This window comes from Dendrobates tinctorius, unplaced genomic scaffold (assembly GCF_039654945.1).
Source record: "Dendrobates tinctorius isolate UK_male_01 unplaced genomic scaffold, ASM3965494v1 ptg000245l, whole genome shotgun sequence".
Lineage (NCBI taxonomy): Eukaryota > Metazoa > Chordata > Amphibia > Anura > Dendrobatidae > Dendrobates > Dendrobates tinctorius.
The window spans coordinates 12,320,891-12,342,221 of NW_027361912.1; the positions used below are offsets into that span (position 1 = coordinate 12,320,891).

General features: G+C 39.9%; 1 protein-coding gene across 2 annotated transcripts in view; it reads right to left on the reverse strand.

Annotated features, from left to right (window-relative positions):
- OLFM2 (olfactomedin 2) overlaps positions 1-21,331 on the reverse strand; it is a 532,346-nt gene that overhangs the window by 26,672 nt on the left and 484,343 nt on the right. For both annotated transcript variants that reach the window (XM_073557197.1, XM_073557198.1), the window contains exon 5: positions 10,548-10,654. In XM_073557197.1, coding sequence (XP_073413298.1) covers positions 10,548-10,654 — 107 coding nt within the window. The remainder of the gene's footprint in view (positions 1-10,547; positions 10,655-21,331) is intronic.

Genomic DNA, 21,331 nt, shown 5'->3' on the forward strand with positions numbered 1-21,331 from the left:
ATCTCTCCATACCCTTGGTAGATGTACACTTTTCTAATAAGAAAATGATCCAAAATACACATTTGTTGCATTTATGAAGAAAAACAGGGTGAGAGTTGATTCAATGGCCAAGTGTCTCCTGATCTAAACCCAACTGAACACCTATAGAGAATTGTGAAGAGACAAGTTATCATCACTTCTCATCGAGAATCCAAGCTCTCAAAAGGAGTCATTGTTCAAGAATTTAAAATGACGAATGTCAAAATATGTCATCAACTTGCTAATTCCATGGCTAGAAGACTTTTTGCTGTTCTTAAAAATCATGATGGTCATACAAAATTCTAGATGTAGTAGATGTAGTGTACAGATTTTTTCATCAACTAATTTGAGTAAAACTGAAGAATTTGTAATGGAAGTTATATTACCTTACTTTCATGTTATGAGTTAAAATAAAAAATTTATTAAATTCAGCCTTGTCACAATTTTGGAAATTCTTCTTGTATTCAGTCACATATTGATCAAAATCATGTTGTTCAAAGAGGGTGTACTCATTTATGTTGAGCACTGCATGGATCTGTAAAGGAATTCAATAGCATAGACCTGAAACATATGCCTGTAGGACCACATTAAGAGAAAATAAAAACTACCCATGATGAAGTCCTACTCATATGATTGATTAAAAAAAATTACATTTAGAAATGTCTCAATTTATTTTTAGTTTTTCCTTCAAAATGTTTATACTTTGTTCTCATGAGTTCCAAGATTCTTTTTTGTTGCTTTTTTAAACTTGAAGAAAATCTATAATAAAACAATTGAGATATCAAATAAAGACAATCTGTAAAGATTGCTGAAAACTGCATCCGTCACTCCAGGTCCACTTAAATACATTTTATAGAAATCACTTTAGAAAATCTCCGGATGAGAAATTTCAAAAATATGAACCTCTCGGTTTCCTTTCTGTACTTTCGTGCTCAGTCATCTTCAAAAGAACACATCTTCACAAATATAACCACTCACCTCTTCCTTCTACAAACTCAACCTCATAAGCTACCAAGTTCTTTTCTAGTCTCGCGGAACCTCGGTGCACTTCTACCCCCAGATACCGAGAAAAACCTTTAAAAGACGTGCTTGCCGATAGTTCCGATGCCGATGGGAAGCCCACCAGGACTTTTTTGGACTAAGTTCAGACACAATGTAAATTGTGTTTCCAAACAGTGCTTTATGACAAGGCCTCAACTGTTCCCTATTGAAAACTTTCAGCACATTCGAGAAGAACATAAAAGATAATGTTTTGTAGTTTTAACAATTTACAAACAGCAGGATTGGTTCACATAGAGCTTGACTCTTACAGCATTTGTCGACTTCCATTTGTCACATTGACCACTGAGTGGCAGCTTCTATGGTTTATCTTTCGTAACTCTTTATAGTTCTACCAACGGAAAGTTCACAAGCCTTTTTTTTTCAACTTTACCTCTTTGTAGACATGGACTTTGAAAACGAGGAAGCCTCTCGCCTACTGAATGTGATTATGACTTAGATCTCAGTTTTCAGGTATATAAAGAACTATCGAGCCCCTCGTAGGTTACTTTTTTGTAAATGTATTTCATCCATGCTACAGCAGTTGGTATATTCATGGAGACATTTCATCTGTCATGCTACTTAGGCTCCTTCTAAATCCTTTAATTTCATTAGCTGCGCTTGGCTTGTTCCATGGGGATAAAACAGATTAGGTAAAAGCAGCTTGGATGTTCTGCCTCTGCTGTATTTTCACTGCTAAATGAAGCATGGTTTAAATTGTGGTTGGAATAAAAACACATGGTTTCTGTGGTAATGGGGGATCATGATATCCAAAGTTGCATGCGATGGATTAATTGCATTTGCTACACAAATGCATGAATATATTTATATATCTTGCAACATATTTTCCTTTATGATAGTGTTGTTGGTGGTGTAGCTCTACCAAAATGTCTATAAAAACTCCACTATAAATGCCTCAGTAAAGGGATGTCCAGGCTAAGGATCTACTGCAGATAATCGATTCAAGGAAGTAATTCCGAAACGCGCATCGGGGAGTGCGCTGTGCCGGTACATTGATGGACCCTTAAAGGTATATCCACCTGGTATTAATATTACACAATTTTTGGAACCCTGCACTTTATGGTTTAGGCTATTTGCCATATATATATTTTATTTGCACTGTGGCACCTTGATTATTATCATCTTTGTATATTGATGAGTTCTTCTTTTTAAAAGTTGCGCTCTTATGGATATTTTTGTTTCACAAGGGTAGGCCATGTATATCATATGCTTGGTTTTGGTCCAAAACCCAACACACCCATCAATCACCAGTTTTCACCTCTGACAGTTGCCAGATGTCAACTGAACAATACAGCTTCATTTTCTGTGACTAGAGGCAGCTCCAGGGAATTGTAACTCAACTTTTATTCACTTCAATGGAAATTGAATTGAAGTGTCCAAAAACAGCCAATATACAGTGACCGGAAAATACAGCCAGTGCCAGAGATAAAAATAACTGATCGGTGGAGGTGCCGCATGCTAGACACCCACCATCTCAAATACATGACCTACCGTTAGATAGTTCATCTATATGCTAAGCCTGAAAAATGCCTTTAACACCTTTATGCTCCATGATGTATCATTACGTCAAGTAGAGTTTCAGAGACTATGTAGCAGGCTCAGAAAGAAAGCCTGATCCATACGGGGCGGATTATGTCTGTAATATATTGGCTGCATTCCCATGAATTGCTGCTTTTACTGACAGAGGTATTTAAGTGTCACAATTCAGCACATACATTACTATTGGTGCCCATTAGACACCCCCTGCAAGATGATCGCAGGAAGCCATTTTTTCTTGCAAAATTCAGAATTTTTTAAGCAAATAAAATATTTTAAAAATTATACATATTTGGTATTCCCATAATTGCACTGACCTACTAGAGAATCATTTCATAAAGTCAATTTTACCATACAATGAACACCATTAAAACAAAAAACTCAATGGCAGAGTTGCTATTTCTTTCTCCAATTCACCGCATTTGTTGTTTTTTTTGCCACTTTCCTTTACTTGATATGAAAAAATTAATGATGTAATTCAAAACTACAACTTGCCCTGCAAACAAAAGGCAAAAAAGAAAACTGACTGCGGACTGTTTTTATTTTTAATTCCAAAATGATAAGATATTTTCTCCTCCCCTTCATACAACCATGGAAGTAAATAATGAATGTAAAATAAATTTAAAAAGTCACTTAGCTTTCAAGATTTCTTTATTAATTCTTTCCAGGTCTTGAAACACTGTGCTAGGATTTGCGGAACGCACCAAATATAAATTATAATAAGGTGCATTCGTAACCCGGGGTCCAACTTGCGGTGATGACGAAACCGCAGCTAGAGGACAATGGTGGAGCGTAGCCTCAAGCAAGCACCGTAAACACACCAAGTTACACATCACTTGGTGTGAACAGCGCGTAAAGCGCCTGACTCTGTTACTCCACAGAGCAGTGCGAAAACTGAGAGTACTCTAAGCTATGCCCTGTCAGATGTTACAGGAGCATAGAGGGATTGACGCTAGTGGGGTCCCTAAATCTCACCCCCCCCCCACTATGCTGGTGATTGAACCTGCTCTGACACACAGTGGCTTTTGAGGACGCCCGGTGCAGCTGCTAAGTTCAAGACCAACACAATGGTTGCCCCTATAAGTGACTGCTGCAGCCAATAATGTTAGGTGTCTGATTCCTGCGGCTGCACAGCAGGAATCCCAAGCTTTGCCTTCGGCGATCTCCCATTCCTCTCCAGCCGCAGTGGAGCCTGCTCCGCAGACTCGTCGATCTCGGCACACTGCTCACACCAGCATTGTGGGTTTGGATGCTCCTGCCAACTCTGGTCCAGCTATAGCAACGCATGCTGGTCAGCAGTGTACAACTCCAGGGACTAAGTCCCCCTTTTGGTTCACTGAGCATGCCCGTGGGACGATCTCTCACTGGAGATCTGAGGTCACATGTTCAGGTCCTTCTCCAGCTCAGATTGGACCATCAGGAAGGTCCTGGAAGGACACTGCTATAAAAGGTTCGCATGGCTGCCCCACCATGCGCTATGATAGACATTAGTTCTTATGTTTATAGTGGTGTGTGTGATGATGGATGTATGAGACAGGTGAATGACTCATTAAAAAACCCTTTCCCTAGGATACACGTGGTAGTAGGGTTTAGAGGTTAGAGTCAGCACTTAGTGCTGGCAGTGCTTAGCGCCGCAGTGCATTCAGCTCTCTCATCCGTCAGCGTCAGTGGGCGCCATTCAGCACAGGCATCACAGTACACACTCAGAGCGGTAAACTAATGCTTGCTGCACCCTGTGACATTTAACAGGGCACAGCATTCCTGAGAGAACACATTCCCTGGCTCCGTAGTAGTGGATCCAGGCGCTAACAGGTCTAAAGGGGCACGCTTCTCGTGAGTCAGAAGCTGTGTCCTGTGAACCTCACGCTAGCGTTCCTCTAGCTGTAGCCTGTGAGGTTTAACAGGCTTCGGCATAGGTCTCTGCGGACTCTGTGCAGTAACAGAGCCCATTTCCCATCACGCCAGCTCAGTGGTTACCCGCCGGTGTCAAGCGAGCACTTTACTACTCACCATCCGTCATTGTATAGCAGCAGTATACCACCTCTGCATGGTGGACCCTGGGTTGTGATCACACCTTTTCATAATTTATATTTGGTGTGATCCACAAGCCCTAACAAATAATTTGATTCATTGGGCAATGATTGGCTACAATGGTGATATGTAAGAACATGATATTATTTATGCATTGTAAGGAAGTAAATTAAGACCAGTGAAGAGTATCAAAGCATCCATACTCGATTGATGATGAATGAATAGGTGAGTTAAGTTTATTTTTAATTCTCTAGCATTTTCTACTGTTAGTTACATTTTTTAAAACACTGAACTTTACGCAATAGTTTTTTTTTTTTTTTTTTTTTTACTAACTAGCTACCTTTTATCAATATACATACTTTAGCCATATCAGCAAAATAACAGGACTGGCTCAGCAAGACTAGTGTAATGTACCTGTATCCCAGGCTCTGCCTCCTTCACCTTAGTCCACTGCCCTCTGTTGTACTCCACATCGGGTTTTGCAGGTTGCACATTGTGGTTCAGTGACATCATCTCTCTAATCCTATTTAAGACCCATTAGGACACACACTTGTGTCTTAGGATTGAGTATCAAGTCTTTCGTTTGGCGGGCCCCACCTTCTGTGCAAAACATGATTTAACTTGCTTCCATTGCAGCTGGGTTCCACTGCCTGCACTTATTTGCTCCCAAGATTCATGAGTGTGCTAAATGTGTTTTCCTGCTTGCCACACCAATGGCCGGAGTCCATTAGACCACCTGAACCTGTGGTTTAGAGGATCCACCTTACCAGATCAGCTTAAGCAACTAGTCATGCTGCTCTTCTCTTTTTTAAGTCTTGAGAAATAGAGCGAAACCAAACAAAGCCAAGGCTATTTTGTTCCAAATGAGTCATCAATGTAAAAAAACAAAAACTGTGTAACATTTCTTGTCTTTCCTACCCAGTCTGTTGACTTTTTGGGGGGAGATTTCATTAAATAGGTTGGATTTGAAATAAAAGCATCATTTTGAGCAATGCTACAAAAAATAGAAATGGCAGTAGCTAATTAATGGAGGTAACAGCTGTACTGGACAAATGGCATTTACAAGTCAGATAACAATTAAAGTAAATTTGAAAATTTAGTCCAAAAAATCTTTAATTTGTAATTTTTGCAATATCTCAGAGAAACAAGCAATTTAACTGTAATAGTTGTTTGAAACTCTTAGCCTGCCAAATGGGCCAAGTAATAGAAAGTCACCACCGCGTGTTTACAATGTACTTATATGGTAATGAACCATTGTATGGAATTTCTTAAATATGTCAGTCTGACCAAACAAATATACAGAATAAATTCTAAACTAAAAAGCTCAAAAAGATAATTGAGCAAGAAGCAAGAATTGACCAAAAGCATTTACTTCATGTAAAAGCAAACAGAAAAAGAACATAAAATAGGGAAAATATGTATTTGATAAACTGCCGATTTTGACATTTTTACCACCTACAAAGAATGGAGAGGTCTGTACATTTTATCGTAGGCACACTATACCTGTGAGAGACAGATTCTTACAAAATAATCCAGAACATTCTATGACTTTTGCGTAATTAAATTGCATTTTATTGCATGAAATAAGTATTTGATACAATAGAAAACCAGAACTTAATATTTGGTACACAAACCTTTGTTTGCAATTACAAAGGTCAGAAATGTCCTGTAGTTCTTGAACTAGTTTGTTCACACTGCAGCAGCAGCAGAGATTTTGCCCCCCTCCTCCATACAGATCTTCTCCAGATCTTTCAGGTTTTGGGGCTGTCACTGGGCAACATTGAGTTTCAGCTCCCTCCAAAGATTTTCTATTTTGTTCAGGTCAGGAGACTGACTAGGCCACTCCAGGACCTTGAAATGCTTCTTACGGAGCCACCCCTTAGTTTGCTCTGACTGTGTGTTTCGTGTCATTGTCATGCTCGAAGACCCAGCCATGACCCATCTCTTAGGCTAGTTTCACACTTGCTTTTTTTTGCAGCGCGTTTTTCCCGCAAAAAAACGCATTGAAAAAACGCATACATAAGCATACAACTGCAGCGTTTTTTTCAAGCATTTTTATGAGCATGCATGAAAAAAACGCAGCGTTTTTATGCGTTTGTATGCGTTTTTAGTGCGTTTTTACCACGTTTGCGTTTTTTTCCAACATTTTTAGGTGGCCCCTCACACTACCCAAACCATGACTTTACTAACCCTGACCCTAACCCTAACCCTAACCCTGACCCTAACCCTAACCCTGACCCTAACCCTTAACCAAATCATACTTAACCCTAACCCAAACCCTAAACCCTAACTAACCCTAACCCTAACCCTGACCCTAACCCTAACCCTAACCCTGACCCTAACCCTAACCCTGACCCTAACCCTAACCCTAACCCTGACCCTAACCCTTAACAAAACCATACTTAACCCTAACCCTGACCCTAACCCTAACCCTAACCCTGACCCTAACCCTAACCCTGACCCTAACCCTTAACAAAACCATACTTAACCCTAATCCTGACCCTAACCCTGACCCTAATCCTTAACAAAACCATACTTAACCCTAACCCTGACCCTAACCCTAACCCTGACCCTAACCCTGACCCTAACCCTAACCCTAACCCTGACCCTAACCCTTAACAAAACCATACTTAACCCTAATCCTGACCCTAACCCTGACCCTAACCCTTAACAAAACCATACTTAACCCTAACCCTGACCCTAACCCTAACCCTGACCCCAACCCTAACCCTGACCCTAACCCTAACCCTAACCCTAACCCTGACCCTAACCCTTAACAAAACCATACTTAACCCTAATCCTGACCCTAACCCTGACCCTAACCCTTAACCAAACCATACTTAACCCTAACCCTGACCCAAACCCCAACCCTAACCCTGACCCTAACCCTAACCCTAAACCCCCTTAACTAACCCTAACTCTAACCCAAACCCCTAAATTCCATGGTTAAAAAAAAAAACGCATATGCAAAAAAACGCATACATGAGCATGCCAGTGCGCACATATGCGCATCCATAGGCTATAATGGCCATTTTTAGCGCAAAACGTGCGCATATGTGCGCATGCGCTTTTTTGCAGGGCCAAAAAATGCAACATGCTGCGTCTGGAAAATACCAACGCACACCCCAAAAAAACGCAGCGCATGAAAATCGCATACATGCGCTTACCAGTGCGCAGGTATGCGCACCCATGTTAAATATAGGGGAAAAAACGCATGCGCAGGTATGCGTTTTTTTCCAGCGCTAAAAAACGCAAATGTGAAACCAGCCTTACTGGGGGAAGGAGGTTGTGAGCCAAAATATTGCAGCACATGACCCCATCCATCCTTCCTTCAAGACAGTGCACTTGTCCTGTCCTCTTTGCAGAAAAGGACCCCCAAAGTTTGATGTTTCCCTCACCATGCTTCATGGTTGGGACTGTGTTCTTGGGTTTGTACTCATCCTTCTTCCTTCAAACATGGCGAGTGGAGTTGATACCAAAAAGTTCTGTTTTGGTCTCATCTGACCACATGACCTTCTCCCATGCCTCCTCAGGATCATCCAAGATAGTCACTGGTGAACTTCAAATGGGCCTAGACATGTACTGACATGAGCAGGGGGACGTTGCCTGCCCTGCAGGATTTTAATCCATGAAGGCGTAGTGTGTTACTAATGGTAATGTTTGAGACTGTCATTCCAGCTCTCTTCAGGTCATTTACCAGGTCCTTCCATGTAGTTCTGGGTAAATAGCTGACCTTTCTCAGAATCATCCTTGTAGGTGAGAAAACTTACAAAATCGACAGTCTATCAAATACTTATTTTGCACACTGTATGCTGTTGATACTGATACTGTAAATTGTCTAATGAAAGTAAAGTTACCAAATAGATTTACCTTTTTTTGGAAAACTTTATTAGATTTAAAGGATTGGATAGTTGACACAACTAAATAAAAATCTCTGCTAACTATTAGTGATGTTGGAACTGATGAAAAACAAACATAATCTTATCGAGTCTATTAGATGTTTTCTTCGGCACATAGTGAAAACTTATTGATGCTGCTTCAGTGACCCCATGTTCTGAAATAGATTGTTCATCAAGTATATTATTCATGCAAAGTGGATATACTGTATTTATTGAAAAAGAAAATGTGTAGTGTATGAGCCTTCATCAGGTCTTAATGAGTTTGGCCACTACTTTTTTTATTGATGAACTGTCCTTAGAATAGGCCATAAATATCTGAGGGGGTGGATCTGTTGTAACCTGTCATGATCATGATCTTTTTTCACAATGCTGATGTGTTCCAACAGCATCTGAGAACTTCCGTCCGTTACCTGTAGCAGCTGATTGGTGCCTGCTGGCACACCTCATTAATCAGATATTGATGGTGTGTCCAAGGAAAGGCTATCAACAAAATAGTAGTGGCCAATCTGTTTAATATATTGGCTGAAGGCTTAGACAATAGAGCCAAAACTAGTTGTATCCCTCATTAAACTCGACACTAAAATTATACATGGTGGGAACTTCTATTTCTAGACATAGGTCCATCTGAGCAGTGCCAATAAAAAGTTGTCACTACATATTGAAGAGTCGCAGACAGTTGTAAAGAGAACCCATTGGAAGCACATCTCATAAGACAATGTTGGCTTACAGATCTGCTATTTGTAGAGGTCTTCAGTGGAACTGTGACCATCAAATGATTTAGTGAATCGTGCTTTGAGCAGGGGGTTGGACCAGATGACCCAGGAGGTCCCTTCCAACTCTACCATTCTATGATTCTATGATATGTAAGGTGGGCTTGTTATCATTGATGTTCTTATTCACCAAAAATCAGTTTTTCACACTGCACCTATCTCACTTCTTTTCTCCCTCAGTCCTACTATTTCTTTAAGGAGGATTGAATGCTGTTTCTGTTTTTATTGTAATAATAAAAGGTAGACTATTCTTGGAGTTTTGTAGACTTCATACTTTGACATTCATGTATGATTATATCCCATTTAGCAAAGGGAGAAATTACAGTATGTTACAAATTTATAATTATTCAATACGACTTTGATCACATCTATCAAAACTTGAATCAAAATCTCTTCCACTTTAGTTTCTGTTCATATCACTTCCATCTAGCCTATATTATATCATATGGCATGTAAGACCACCTATTTATTAACAAGGGAAGTGGGAGCCACACCTTTAGACATTTAAGGCATTTCCTATGGACATGTAGAGATAGGAATACCGTTCCAAATTTGAGAGAACATATCATCTGTCCGGCTTTAGTCTGGATTCTATTCATTCAATACTACATGGTTCATGCCTCTTGTGTATAGTAGCTCTCCACTCTGGATTAGAAAGGAGCTTCAGACATGGACCAAGAAGTGAAAATTGATGTTTGTAAAGCTGGTAAAAACAATGAATTTTTGTAATCTATGTTTACGGCCCCTTCAACTATACTTTCGTAAAACTAATAAGTATCCAACACAGTTTTTCCTCAATATTCCCAATCCAAGTACATCTATCTAAAGAAATTTTCTCTAAAGGCCAAAGGCCAGTATAGCATAGTATCCAACAAATTATTACATGAAGAACTACTGCTGGTTTGATGCCAATAAAGGAGAAAAATAGCAGGATAAAAACCTATTACAACTTATTTCAACATTAAACATTGCACCAGTGAACATGAAAACATGCAATAAGTTATACGAGGGCTGCACTTTCACTCTGAGACAACATAATAGCCTAATGTTTTGTACTTAGTAGACTTCATTCTGTTCTTAGAAGACGACTTTCATCATGAACAACCATAACTCCTCGTTACTTGATCTTGATTTTGCTGTTCGTTTCGTAGCCCTTGGCTTTCTAAAGCCAAAAGATTAGAGAAATGCAGTTGAAGTAGCACATTCAGCTTTAAAGCATGTATTAATGACTCACCCTATTATCTGAACTGGGAGCCATAGTATCCGTCATCCACGACCCAAACCTAGACCCCGAGGCACGTATCGTGATTGGGTTACTGACGCCTGTGAGTTTGCCACAACCTGAAATTTGAAAAGGGATATAAAAGCAGTTGGAATGAGTAACCTTATAGAATGACCTTTTACAATTCTAGACAATAGGAAGGAAATGGTTCCTGGTCTATTCTTTTTAACACATTATAGTCTACTCTTTTCATTCCATAAAATATCTTTTGGTTGCATAATTCTTTCTCCCATAGCTCTTGTAGGGGTTCACACATCATGCTCCCCTATCCAACCATTACCAATTGGTGGCTACACCCATGCGAGTGGCCACTATTAGAGACATGTTAGTCCATTTGACCAATAGGTTATCATGTATATCAAAATATCAGTTTAGAAACACAATAACTTTACTAGTAAGATACTGTGATATTCCCACTGAGATTATGAATTGGACTCTTCAGAATCAGAAGGATGGTCCCATTCTTCTGTAACATAACAATACTGTCTCGGCAAAGTGATCGATGATTGTTGAAACTAGAAGAATATTCCTCTGTTAAAAATATTCCAGGAACAAGAAGATACCACTCCATAAACCTTAAGGCATGAAAATGGAATAGGCAGTTGTATCTAGAGGATCTTTGGTTGACTCTAGAGAAAGTATGTGGTGGGTAATTTAGGCACTGTGGCTGGCAATGACAATACTCTTTCTCCTACCCTCTTTCTTTTAACATGGATATCAACCATAAGAATCACCATAGTGTTGCTGAGGAAAAATGTAAGGAATAGGTTCTAGCTATAACCTTAAAGCTTCTGGGATTCATTTTATGGCACTGGTGAGAATCAAAGAAACACACATGAATTTTCCAAAGCTCTCCAAAGAAAATCTGAAGCATCTGTTTATTTATACCCTTTATGAATATAGTCATACCGTACATACTGTAAATGTAGGTGTTTCTTACATGATAGAAAATATCAGAATATACAGCTACATAATAAGAAAAGTCAGTCTTGTATCCATCCAGCTTAATCAGACCCCTCAACTAGTATTCATTTCATTGTATACTCGTGAGATTTACCACACCATATGACACTTGGCAGGCCTGTAGACATTAGCTCCTTACTTACTCTAAGGGCTCTTGCAGACAACCATATTTTCGGTCCGAGTATGAACCAACAAAACATTGGATGCACTTGGACCAATGTTAGTCTATGGGGCAGTGCACATATCCAATTTTTTTCCTCAAACACAGCTGGTCTGAAGAAAAAAATCACAGCATGCATGATTTGGATCCACAAATCGGATTGATCTCGGCCATGCAAATCAACAGGTCTGTTAGAAAAATTGGACTGCACTCTGATAAAATCAGAGTGTGGTCTGATTTTCAAGGACTGACAGAATAGAGCATAAGGAGATATTTTTTTCCATTTTCTCCACAGCCAAGAAAATCAGATCACACTGTGATCACACTCTAATCAAAGTGTGAGCTGAGTGTGATCAAAGTGTTCCTTCTGAAAATAGGGGTGCGTCTTATAGTCCGAAAAATACGGTAATTAGTATAATTGGACCGATTTTCCTAGATGTGGAGAAAAGGTTGTGTGACCCTACCCACAAAGCGACTAAAATGTCAAAACAGCACGTCTTAGAGTTCTATATCATTATTAGTATATTAGGTTCTTTATATATTGAATTAATTGTCACAGCACCCCTATAACCATTATACAAGTCGTGCTGGTCTCTCTCTATGGAGAAATGAAATTATTTGTAGGAATTATCATTACAGGAAGCTGTATGGAGGCAGATGGAGCACGGCACTTTACTATGAGGCCAAGGGTGCTCTGACTGCTGCCATTTGCTGCTTGAAAAGATGAAATATTACAGGGTCAAGCTACCCTCGATGCAAAGTTTCAGATAAGAGTCCTGCTGAGACATGGCACAATTTTTTTTGTAAAAATATAGGCATACAAAGGTACAATATAGTACCAATTGAGCCTACAAACACCATATTGAGGCACTCCACCACACCAAACACGTAGACTTAAAATATGTGCATGATCCGCAAGCTCAACGATCACTGGATTTTGGCTGTTGCAGCTGAAAAGAGGAAATCGGTAAACCAGGGGAAGAGTCCTGAGGAGAGAATTTGCATATTCCCAGTGCCTTCTGGGATAAGTGAAGAGTCTCCACAAGCTCAACGATCACTGGATTTTGACTGTTGCAGCTGAAAAGAGGTAATCGGTAAACCAGGGGAAGAGTCCTGAGGCTCTCACGCAGGAGAACGATGAAGAAATACATCAGGATAAGACTTTGCCCACAAACATCAACCTTGTACGCCTTCAGAGTCATCCTGGATGGAGAATGAAAAATGTTATGAAGAAGAAACGGAGAGTGGTGGTCATGGGGGATTCCCTGTTGAGAGGAACAGAGGCCGCTATCTGCAGACAGGATATAACCTCAAGAGAAATGTGCTGTCTTCCAGGTGCAAAAATTAAAGATATGTCTGACAGGATATCAGGACTCTTCAGACCTACAGATGACTACCCATTCCTGCTAATACATGTGGGGACAAATGACACAGCAAGAAACGACCTGGAAACCATCTGCAATGACTTTGAAAACTTAGGTAAAAAAGTGAAAGAACTGGGAGCACAGGTGGTCTTCTCTTCCATCATCCCAGTGGATGGCCATGGAACAAGGAGGTGGAATAAGATTCTGCAGGTGAACAACTGGCTACGTCGATGGTGCCAACACCAAGGATTTGGATTTCTGGATCACAAAGAGAATTACCTATACGATGGACTACTTGCTAAAGATGGGGTGCACCTTACGAAGACTGAAAAACATGTATTTGGAAGTCGCCTTGCTACACTAATCAGGAGAGCTTTAAACTGGAACAACATGGAAAGGGAAGCAAAAGGCCAGAAAAAGCCATACACCTGACAAATGCTATTGAGAACTCTGCTATTAAAAGTGGAAAGGAAGAACAAAGACAAAAGAATCTAAATAATAAAAATATTGGAGAAAGCGAAACCAATCACAAACTAAAATGTTTCTATACTAATGCACAAAGCATGGGCAACAAACAAGGAGAATTGGAACTACTAACACAGGAAAAGAAATATGATGTCATTGGAATCACTGGAACTTGGTGTGACGATACACATGATTGGCTTACTAATAGAAAAAATAGGGCGCACCAACTGTGTAAATAGACCAGTATATAATTGAAGGGTATAGGTGCCGCAACAGTGGGATAAACAATCAACAAGAAAAAGAAGGAGAAAGACACCACTGCAACAAGTGCACACTAAACCAATTAGAATTTAATTTTATTGATGCAAAAAGGTTATACATTAAAAACACAATAAAACATGGTGAGCATCCCACAATGTATATAAAGTCAAATATGGCATGTACAACATATCAGACCTGATATAATAACCCATATACAATCCATATGCAATTCAACCCTACTATAATAACCACAACCACCACCCTATAGTTAGGCTCATGGAGACCAGAGGCCCAAATGTTGCACAGTAATCACATGAAATCAATCAATGCAACAAGCCCTGCATACTACCTGATAACACATGTATGCCACAAGCAGCCACAAAACAAGGTGGCCCAAATAACAAACCAATACTCAGTTATGCCCTATCAGACAGTCTCAGAACCGCTAAGGGAAAAATGAGGCTGCAATAAGAAATATAAGAAGCGGGTGCTGACCCAGGACCATACCCCACGCGTATCGCCACAACCCGTTATTATAGTAGGGTTGAATTGCATATGGATTGTATATGGGTTATTATATCAGGTCTGATATGTTGTACATGCCATATTTGACTTTATATACATTGTGGGATGCTCACCATGTTTTATTATGTTTTTAATGTATAACCTTTTTGCATCAATAAAATTAAATTCTAATTGGTTTAGTGTGCGCTTGTTGCAGTGATACACATGATTGGAATACAAGACTAGAAGGATACAACTTATTTGCAAGAAACAGACTTGATAAACGAGGAGGGGGTGTCGCATTGCATGTTAGAAACGCATATATCTGCACAGAGATTGAAGCTTCAGAGACTGGGAGTTCTGTGGAAACTGTTTGGGTAAGAATACAAGGACAGAACAATGGAAAGGACACCATTGTAGGCATTTACTACAGGCCGCCTGTGCAAGCTGAAGATATAGATGAACTCTTTATGCATCAAATGGCCAAGTTCTCAAAAAAATATGACATAGTTGTCATGGGAGATTTCAACTATCCAGACATTTGTTGGGAATCTCTCTCAGGCAAAACTAACAGGTCAAGGAAATTCTTATCCTCTCTTGCTGACAACTTTATCTTCCAAAAAGTAGGGGAGAAAACAAGGGGAACTGCTACCTTGGATCTAATCCTTATAAACAGGGAGGAAATGGTTGAGGAGGTAAAAGTGGCTGGGACCCTAGGAGGTAGCGACCATGCTATTTTAGAATTTTGGATAACTAGAGGAGGAAGACATGTGAAGACTCAGACGTCAAGGTTAGATTTCAGAAAGGCAGATTTTAAGGGATTCAGAAAGAGAATTGGAGGGATCCAATGGCTGGATATCCTTAAGGACAAAAATGTCCAGGAAGGATGGGAAATCTTGAAAAATGAAATTCTCAAGGCACAATTGTTAACAATTCCAAAAAGAGGGAAGAATAGGAAGCGTTTATTGAACCCAGGATGGATGAACACAGAACTTAAGCACATGCTAAAAAGGAAGAAAGAAATGTTTATAAAATGGAAAGAGGGAGGCATATCTAAATAAATATAATGCTGTCTGAGAATTTGCAGGACCCAAATCAGATTATCTAAAGCTAACAATGAATTGAGGCTTGCAAGAGATGTCAAAAGTAATAATAAAGGATTTTGGGGATATGTCAAAAGTAAAAGAAAAGTCAAAGATGCTATAGGATTTTTACAGGATGAAAATGATGAAATGGTAAGACAGGATGTTGAGAAGGCCGAACTTTTAAATTCCTATTTTGCATCTGTTTTCTCTCAGAAAGGAAATGTAACATCAGTGGTTCTTCACTGACCTATTGAGGGAATAGAAGAATCCAGGATATCTATAACAGAAAGTTAGTGAGCAAACACTTAGCTAACCTAAATGAATTCAAGTCTCCAGGTCCAGATGAGTTACACCCCAGAGTTCTGAAGGAGATAGCAGAAGAAATTTTTGAACCCCTCTCCATAATCTTTGAAAATTCTTGGAGAACAGGAGAAGTACCAGAAGACTGGAGAAGAGCAAATGTTGTTTCTATCTTCAAAAAGGGGAAGAAGGTGGACCCAGGGAACTATAGGCCGGTGAGTTTGACTTCTATACCAGGAAAGATCTTTTAACAAATTATTAAATAACATGTATGTAAGTACCTGGACAGGAATGAAGTGATTAAACAGAGTCAGCATGGGTTTGTAACTAATAAGTCATGTCAGACTAACTTAATTTCCTTCTATGACAGAATCACTGATTGGGTGGATCAGGGAAATGCTGTAGATATAGTATATCTTGACTTCAGCAAAGCATTTGACAAAGTATCTCACACAATCATTATTGAAAAAATGGCTAAGTATGGAATGGACAAGGCAACTGTTAGGCGGATTCTTAACTGGCTTAGTGATCAGACCCAAAGGGTCATCATAAATGGCTGCACATCCAGTTGGAAGAATGTCTCAAGTGGGGTACCACAGGGCTCTGTCCTGGGCCCTGTATTGTTCAACATCTTTATCAACGATTTAGATGAAGGAATTGAGGGTTAACTGATCAAATTTGCTGATGACACAAAGCTAGGAGGGATAGCTAATACTAGAGAAGAGAGAGGATTCAAAAAGATATAAATAACCTGGAGCAGTGGGCAGCAATTAGCAGAATGGTTTTTAACAGGGAAAAATGCAAAGTACTATATCTTGGTAATAAAAATGAAAAAAGCATAAAAAAATGGGAGGAATAGGACTAAGCAACAGCACATGTGAAAAAGACTTGGGTATACTAATTGATCACAGACTGAATATGAGTCAGTGTGACGCAGCAGCAAAAAAGGCAAATGCAATTCTAGGATGTATTAACAGAAGCATACAGTCTAGATCACGTGAAGTCATTATTTCCCTCTACTCCTCTTTGGTCAGACCTCATCTGGAATATTGTGTCCAGTTTTGGGCGCCACATTTTAAAAAAGACATCAACAAACTGGAGCAAGTTCAGAAAACAGCGACCAGAATGGTGACCGGTCTGCAAACCCTGTCTTATGAGGAAAGGTTGCAGGATTTGGGAATGTTTAGCTTGCAGAAGAGAAGACTGAGAGGAGACTTAATAGCTGTCTACAAATATCTCATGTCACATTGTAGAAGGATCATCTTTATTCTCATTTGCACAAGGAAAGACTAGAAGCAATGGGATGAAACTGAATGGGAGGAGACAGATTAGATATTAGAAAAAACGTTTTGACAGTTAGAGTGATCAATGAGTGGAACAGGCTGCCACGAGAAGTGGTGAGTTCTCCTTCAATGGAAGTCTTCAAACAGAGGCTGGACAGACATCTGTCTGGGATGATTTAGCGAATCCTGCTTCGAGCAGGGGGTTGGACCAGATGGCCCAGGAGGTCCCTTCCAACTCTATAATTCTATGATTCTATGATACCTTAGCTTGCAAATCTTGCTCTTTGGTGTGATGTATTTAGCATCTTTACTATTGGACAAATCCATGATCATATATATTTGTATATGGAGCCCTTGGGGACTATATTATTGGTAAACAGATGCATAGCTGTAGAGGGTGCATCAGAGGAGACCAAAGTCAAAGAGGTAGGAGGCCTATGAGAAATGAGAGCTGTAATCTAATCAGTTGCAATGGCCAACTGGAAACCTTTTCTCCTCTGGTAGTTTAGATAAATCTCCCCCATTGCTTTATTTTTCATTGACAAAGCCAGCTTTCCCTTAAGAGCCTTTCACATATAGCGAGATCGCTAGCGATATCGCTAAAGCGTCACCGATTTAGTCCTGGGCCATTTTTCCTCATTGGTGTCCCGCTAGCACCGACTAGCGACGCAGGGCCGCAGGTGGAAGTCGTCATCATCGCTGCAGTGTGACAGATAACATCGACCGCCAACGGATAGCTTATCGCTGCTGCGTCGCTGGTGAGGTCTGCCTGTTTGGCAGCTCACTAACGACCATTTAGCGATGCACCAGCGATCCTGACCGGGTTGTATCGTTGTCGGGATCGCTGGTGCATCGCTAAATGTAACGGGACCCTTAGACTACAAGCCTACAAGGAATGGGTACTAACCGGATCTATGTCATATATCTCAAAAACATAGATAATCAGTCTATCTTCCTAATGAACAGTGAAATGTTGACATTAGAACTCCAAGCACCAACATGTGAATTCATGGTTTATGAAAACATGTTCACAGGAATTTAATTATATAATACCCTTGAGTATTTAAAGTAATTTCCTGCACTCAGCATCAACACCTCTGCAATAACCGGTTATAGTCGCATCTACCGGGCTATTACTTTATGAATTTTATATTTCCAAGCCCTAAAAACTAGTGGTGCTTTATAATTGACTAATGGTCTCTCTCGACCCGGCACAGTCAACAATAACCCGTGACCCTTGGAAGAGTCTCATATATAAAACCAATTATTATGCTGGTTTTTAAATGCTCCAATGTTCAAAGCATATTATTTGAGTTTCTGCCTTCCAATTAACTCAGACCTTGCTCTAGTGGGTTTATTTCCAGCTGGGTAGCGCATAAAAAAATAATCTACTTTTATCATATTAATATTTGATGTTTCTCTGAATTGCTTGCTAAAAAAAGGGTTTTTGTGGAGCTTGACCTGGGCTTTTATTTTAGAAAGTAACAATCAGTCGATGTGAATTTAAAATGGTCTGATGGGTATGAACAACGGCTCGACAAAATCTGTTTAACACTGAATCTAAAATGGTTAGCCTGACACCGAAAACATAGAATACATCACGGATGTGTTTTGCTAATGAATATTTGACTTCTTTTAGTACTTAAACCCAATACAACCTGTGACTGTAATTAAAGGAACTGTCCAGATATCTAAAGCGACCTATACACCTTACCAATTCCCTGTTGCTCTCCAACACTTCCTTGGACCCAACCAGTCTCCATTTTCCCAGTTCCAGTGATGCTGCTTTGACATGATATGTGACCATTGTAACCAATCACTGCCTTTAGTAGTGACGTTTCGCCACCCTCCAGGTCACCGATATGTCCAGTGATTGGATGAACTCTCATATTGTGTAGACATTGCATCGCTGGACCAGAAAAAAAACAGAGGCTGGCTGGGATTGGGAAACATGCTGAGGATGCAGTGGAGTCGTCAACCCCAACACACATCGATGAAGTTAAGGAATTGTCCAGTTACCTAAAGTTTTTTTAAAGACCGCTTAAAAATAGATTAGTAATAATCATGTTTCCAGTTCACTAGTACTCCCATACCAATGGTTCCTCCATCTCAGATGACCCGTACTCTTCCAGGTCCAGTGAAGCAATGCCATGGCTTTACTGAACCATTGAAGGTCCAGTGAACTCATGTCAAAGCAAAATGTGACCGCTGCACCCAATTACCAGCTGAACTGTTGACTTGTCTCTATCACGCAGGTGACGGCTGTGGCCAGAGAATGAGTAAAGACTACGTCTGAAACACATCCACCTTTTAAGTGGTGATGGAGTGATGTTTTATAAAGGCGTTTTGTCTATCTACATTTTAGATTTGCTATACTAAGAGGTGGCGTGCATATTAGATCTTGTCTTGAGGTGAGCTGACCCTCCCTTGTTTGCTTTATCCAGAGAGTAGCTTCATTGGTGACAAATTGTTTTGACATTTCAAATATGGACCAGTAAAAACAGATACTAGCAGGGACAGTGAAAGGGTCAACACAAGAGTGGCAAGGGTTTGCTAAGCTGAGTATTGCAGTATTTTGGTGGCTGGGCATCACCTTTAGCCCAATATCTATGGTCAGAATGGCCTAGTACCAGAGGATCTTCCATGGGCACAATGATGTACCCAAAGGTCCAGCTGAAGACAAATTCAATTTAGAGCTGACTTTGGAGCCAATCACTTCCTTCCAGGGTGATGCTAAAATAATTAAATAAATCTTTTTGATAATATGTTGTGAATGCATATTGAAGATAAGAAAGATTGCAATGAAACTAAATGTGAACATGGACACTCTCGGCATAGGTAGAGGATGGGTCAAAGGAACCCCAGTTAGATGACACCAACTTTCTGCTCTTCAATACAATAAGGAACTGAGCTATAGGGATTTGTTGTGCTGTGTCTTCACACTTGACAGCTGATGTCAACATAGATCTTATTTTCCCTCAACTATGAAAAATTGGTCTTTTAATGATTTTTCTCAAGAAAAAATATCATTGGCAACCATCTGTTCTACACAGTGCTCTATTAGTGAGCTTGTATGCTAAGCTCCATCCATCTTAATGTTCTCATATTAAACTTTTTCTGCCACATAGATTGCAGTACATTATTGTTTTACTACTCATGTATTCATAACTGTGGTTTATAAGCACTTTCACTGCTGTCTACTTATATTTAAGAGGGCCATTTAATAGTTGCTATGACTAATTCCAGATAAAGTTTACAAGCAACAAGATTATATTCACAGGGAATTTTATGGAGAACTGAAGAGGATCCACTGTGGGGGAAAAGTATTTAGTCAGCCACCATTTGTGCAGCAAGTTATTCCACTTAAAAAGATGAGAGAGGCCTGTAATTGATATCATAGGTAGACCAATACTATGAGAGTCAAAATGAGAAAACAAATCCAGAAAATCACCTTGTCTGATTTGGCAAAATTTATTTTATTATGGTGGAAAATAAGTAATTGGTCACCTAAAAATATGTAAGATTTCTGGCTCTCACAGACCCGTAACTTCTTCTTGAAGAGGTTCCTCGGTCCTCAACTCATTACCTGTAGTAATGGCACCTGTTTGAGCTTGTTATCAGTATAAAAGACACCTGTCCACAACCTCAAACAGTCACACTCCAAACTCCACTATGGTGAAGACCAAATAGCTGTCGAAGGACACCAGAAACAAAATTGTAGCCCTGCACCAGGCTGGGAAGACTGAATCTGCAATAGGCAAGCAGCTTGGTGTGATGAAATCAACTCTGGGAGCAATAATAAGAAAATGGAAGACATACAAGACCACTGATAATCTCATAGAATCCTAGAGTTGGAAGGGACCTCCCCTCGATCTGAGGCTGTTTCTCTGCAAAGGGACCAGGACGACTGATCCATGTACATGAAAGAATGAATGGGGCCATGTATTGTGAGATTTTGAGTGCAAACTTCCTTCCATCAGCAAGGGCATTGAAGATGAAACATGGATGGGTCTTTCAGCATGATAATTATCCCAAGCACACCACCAGAGCAATGAAGGAGTGGCTTTGTAAGAAGCATATGAAGGTCCTGGAGTGGCCTAGCCAGTCTCCAGATTTCAATCCCATACAAAACCTTTGGAGGGATATGAAAGTCCATGCTGCCCAGCGACAGGCCCAAAACATCATTGCTCTTGAGGAGATCTGCCTAGAGTGTGCCAACTTTATGAAGACTTACAGAAAACGTTTGACCTCTGTCATTGCCAACAAAGGATACATAGCAAAATATTGAGATGAACTTTTGTTAATGACCAAATACTTATTTTCCACCATAATTTGCAAAATAAATCTTGCC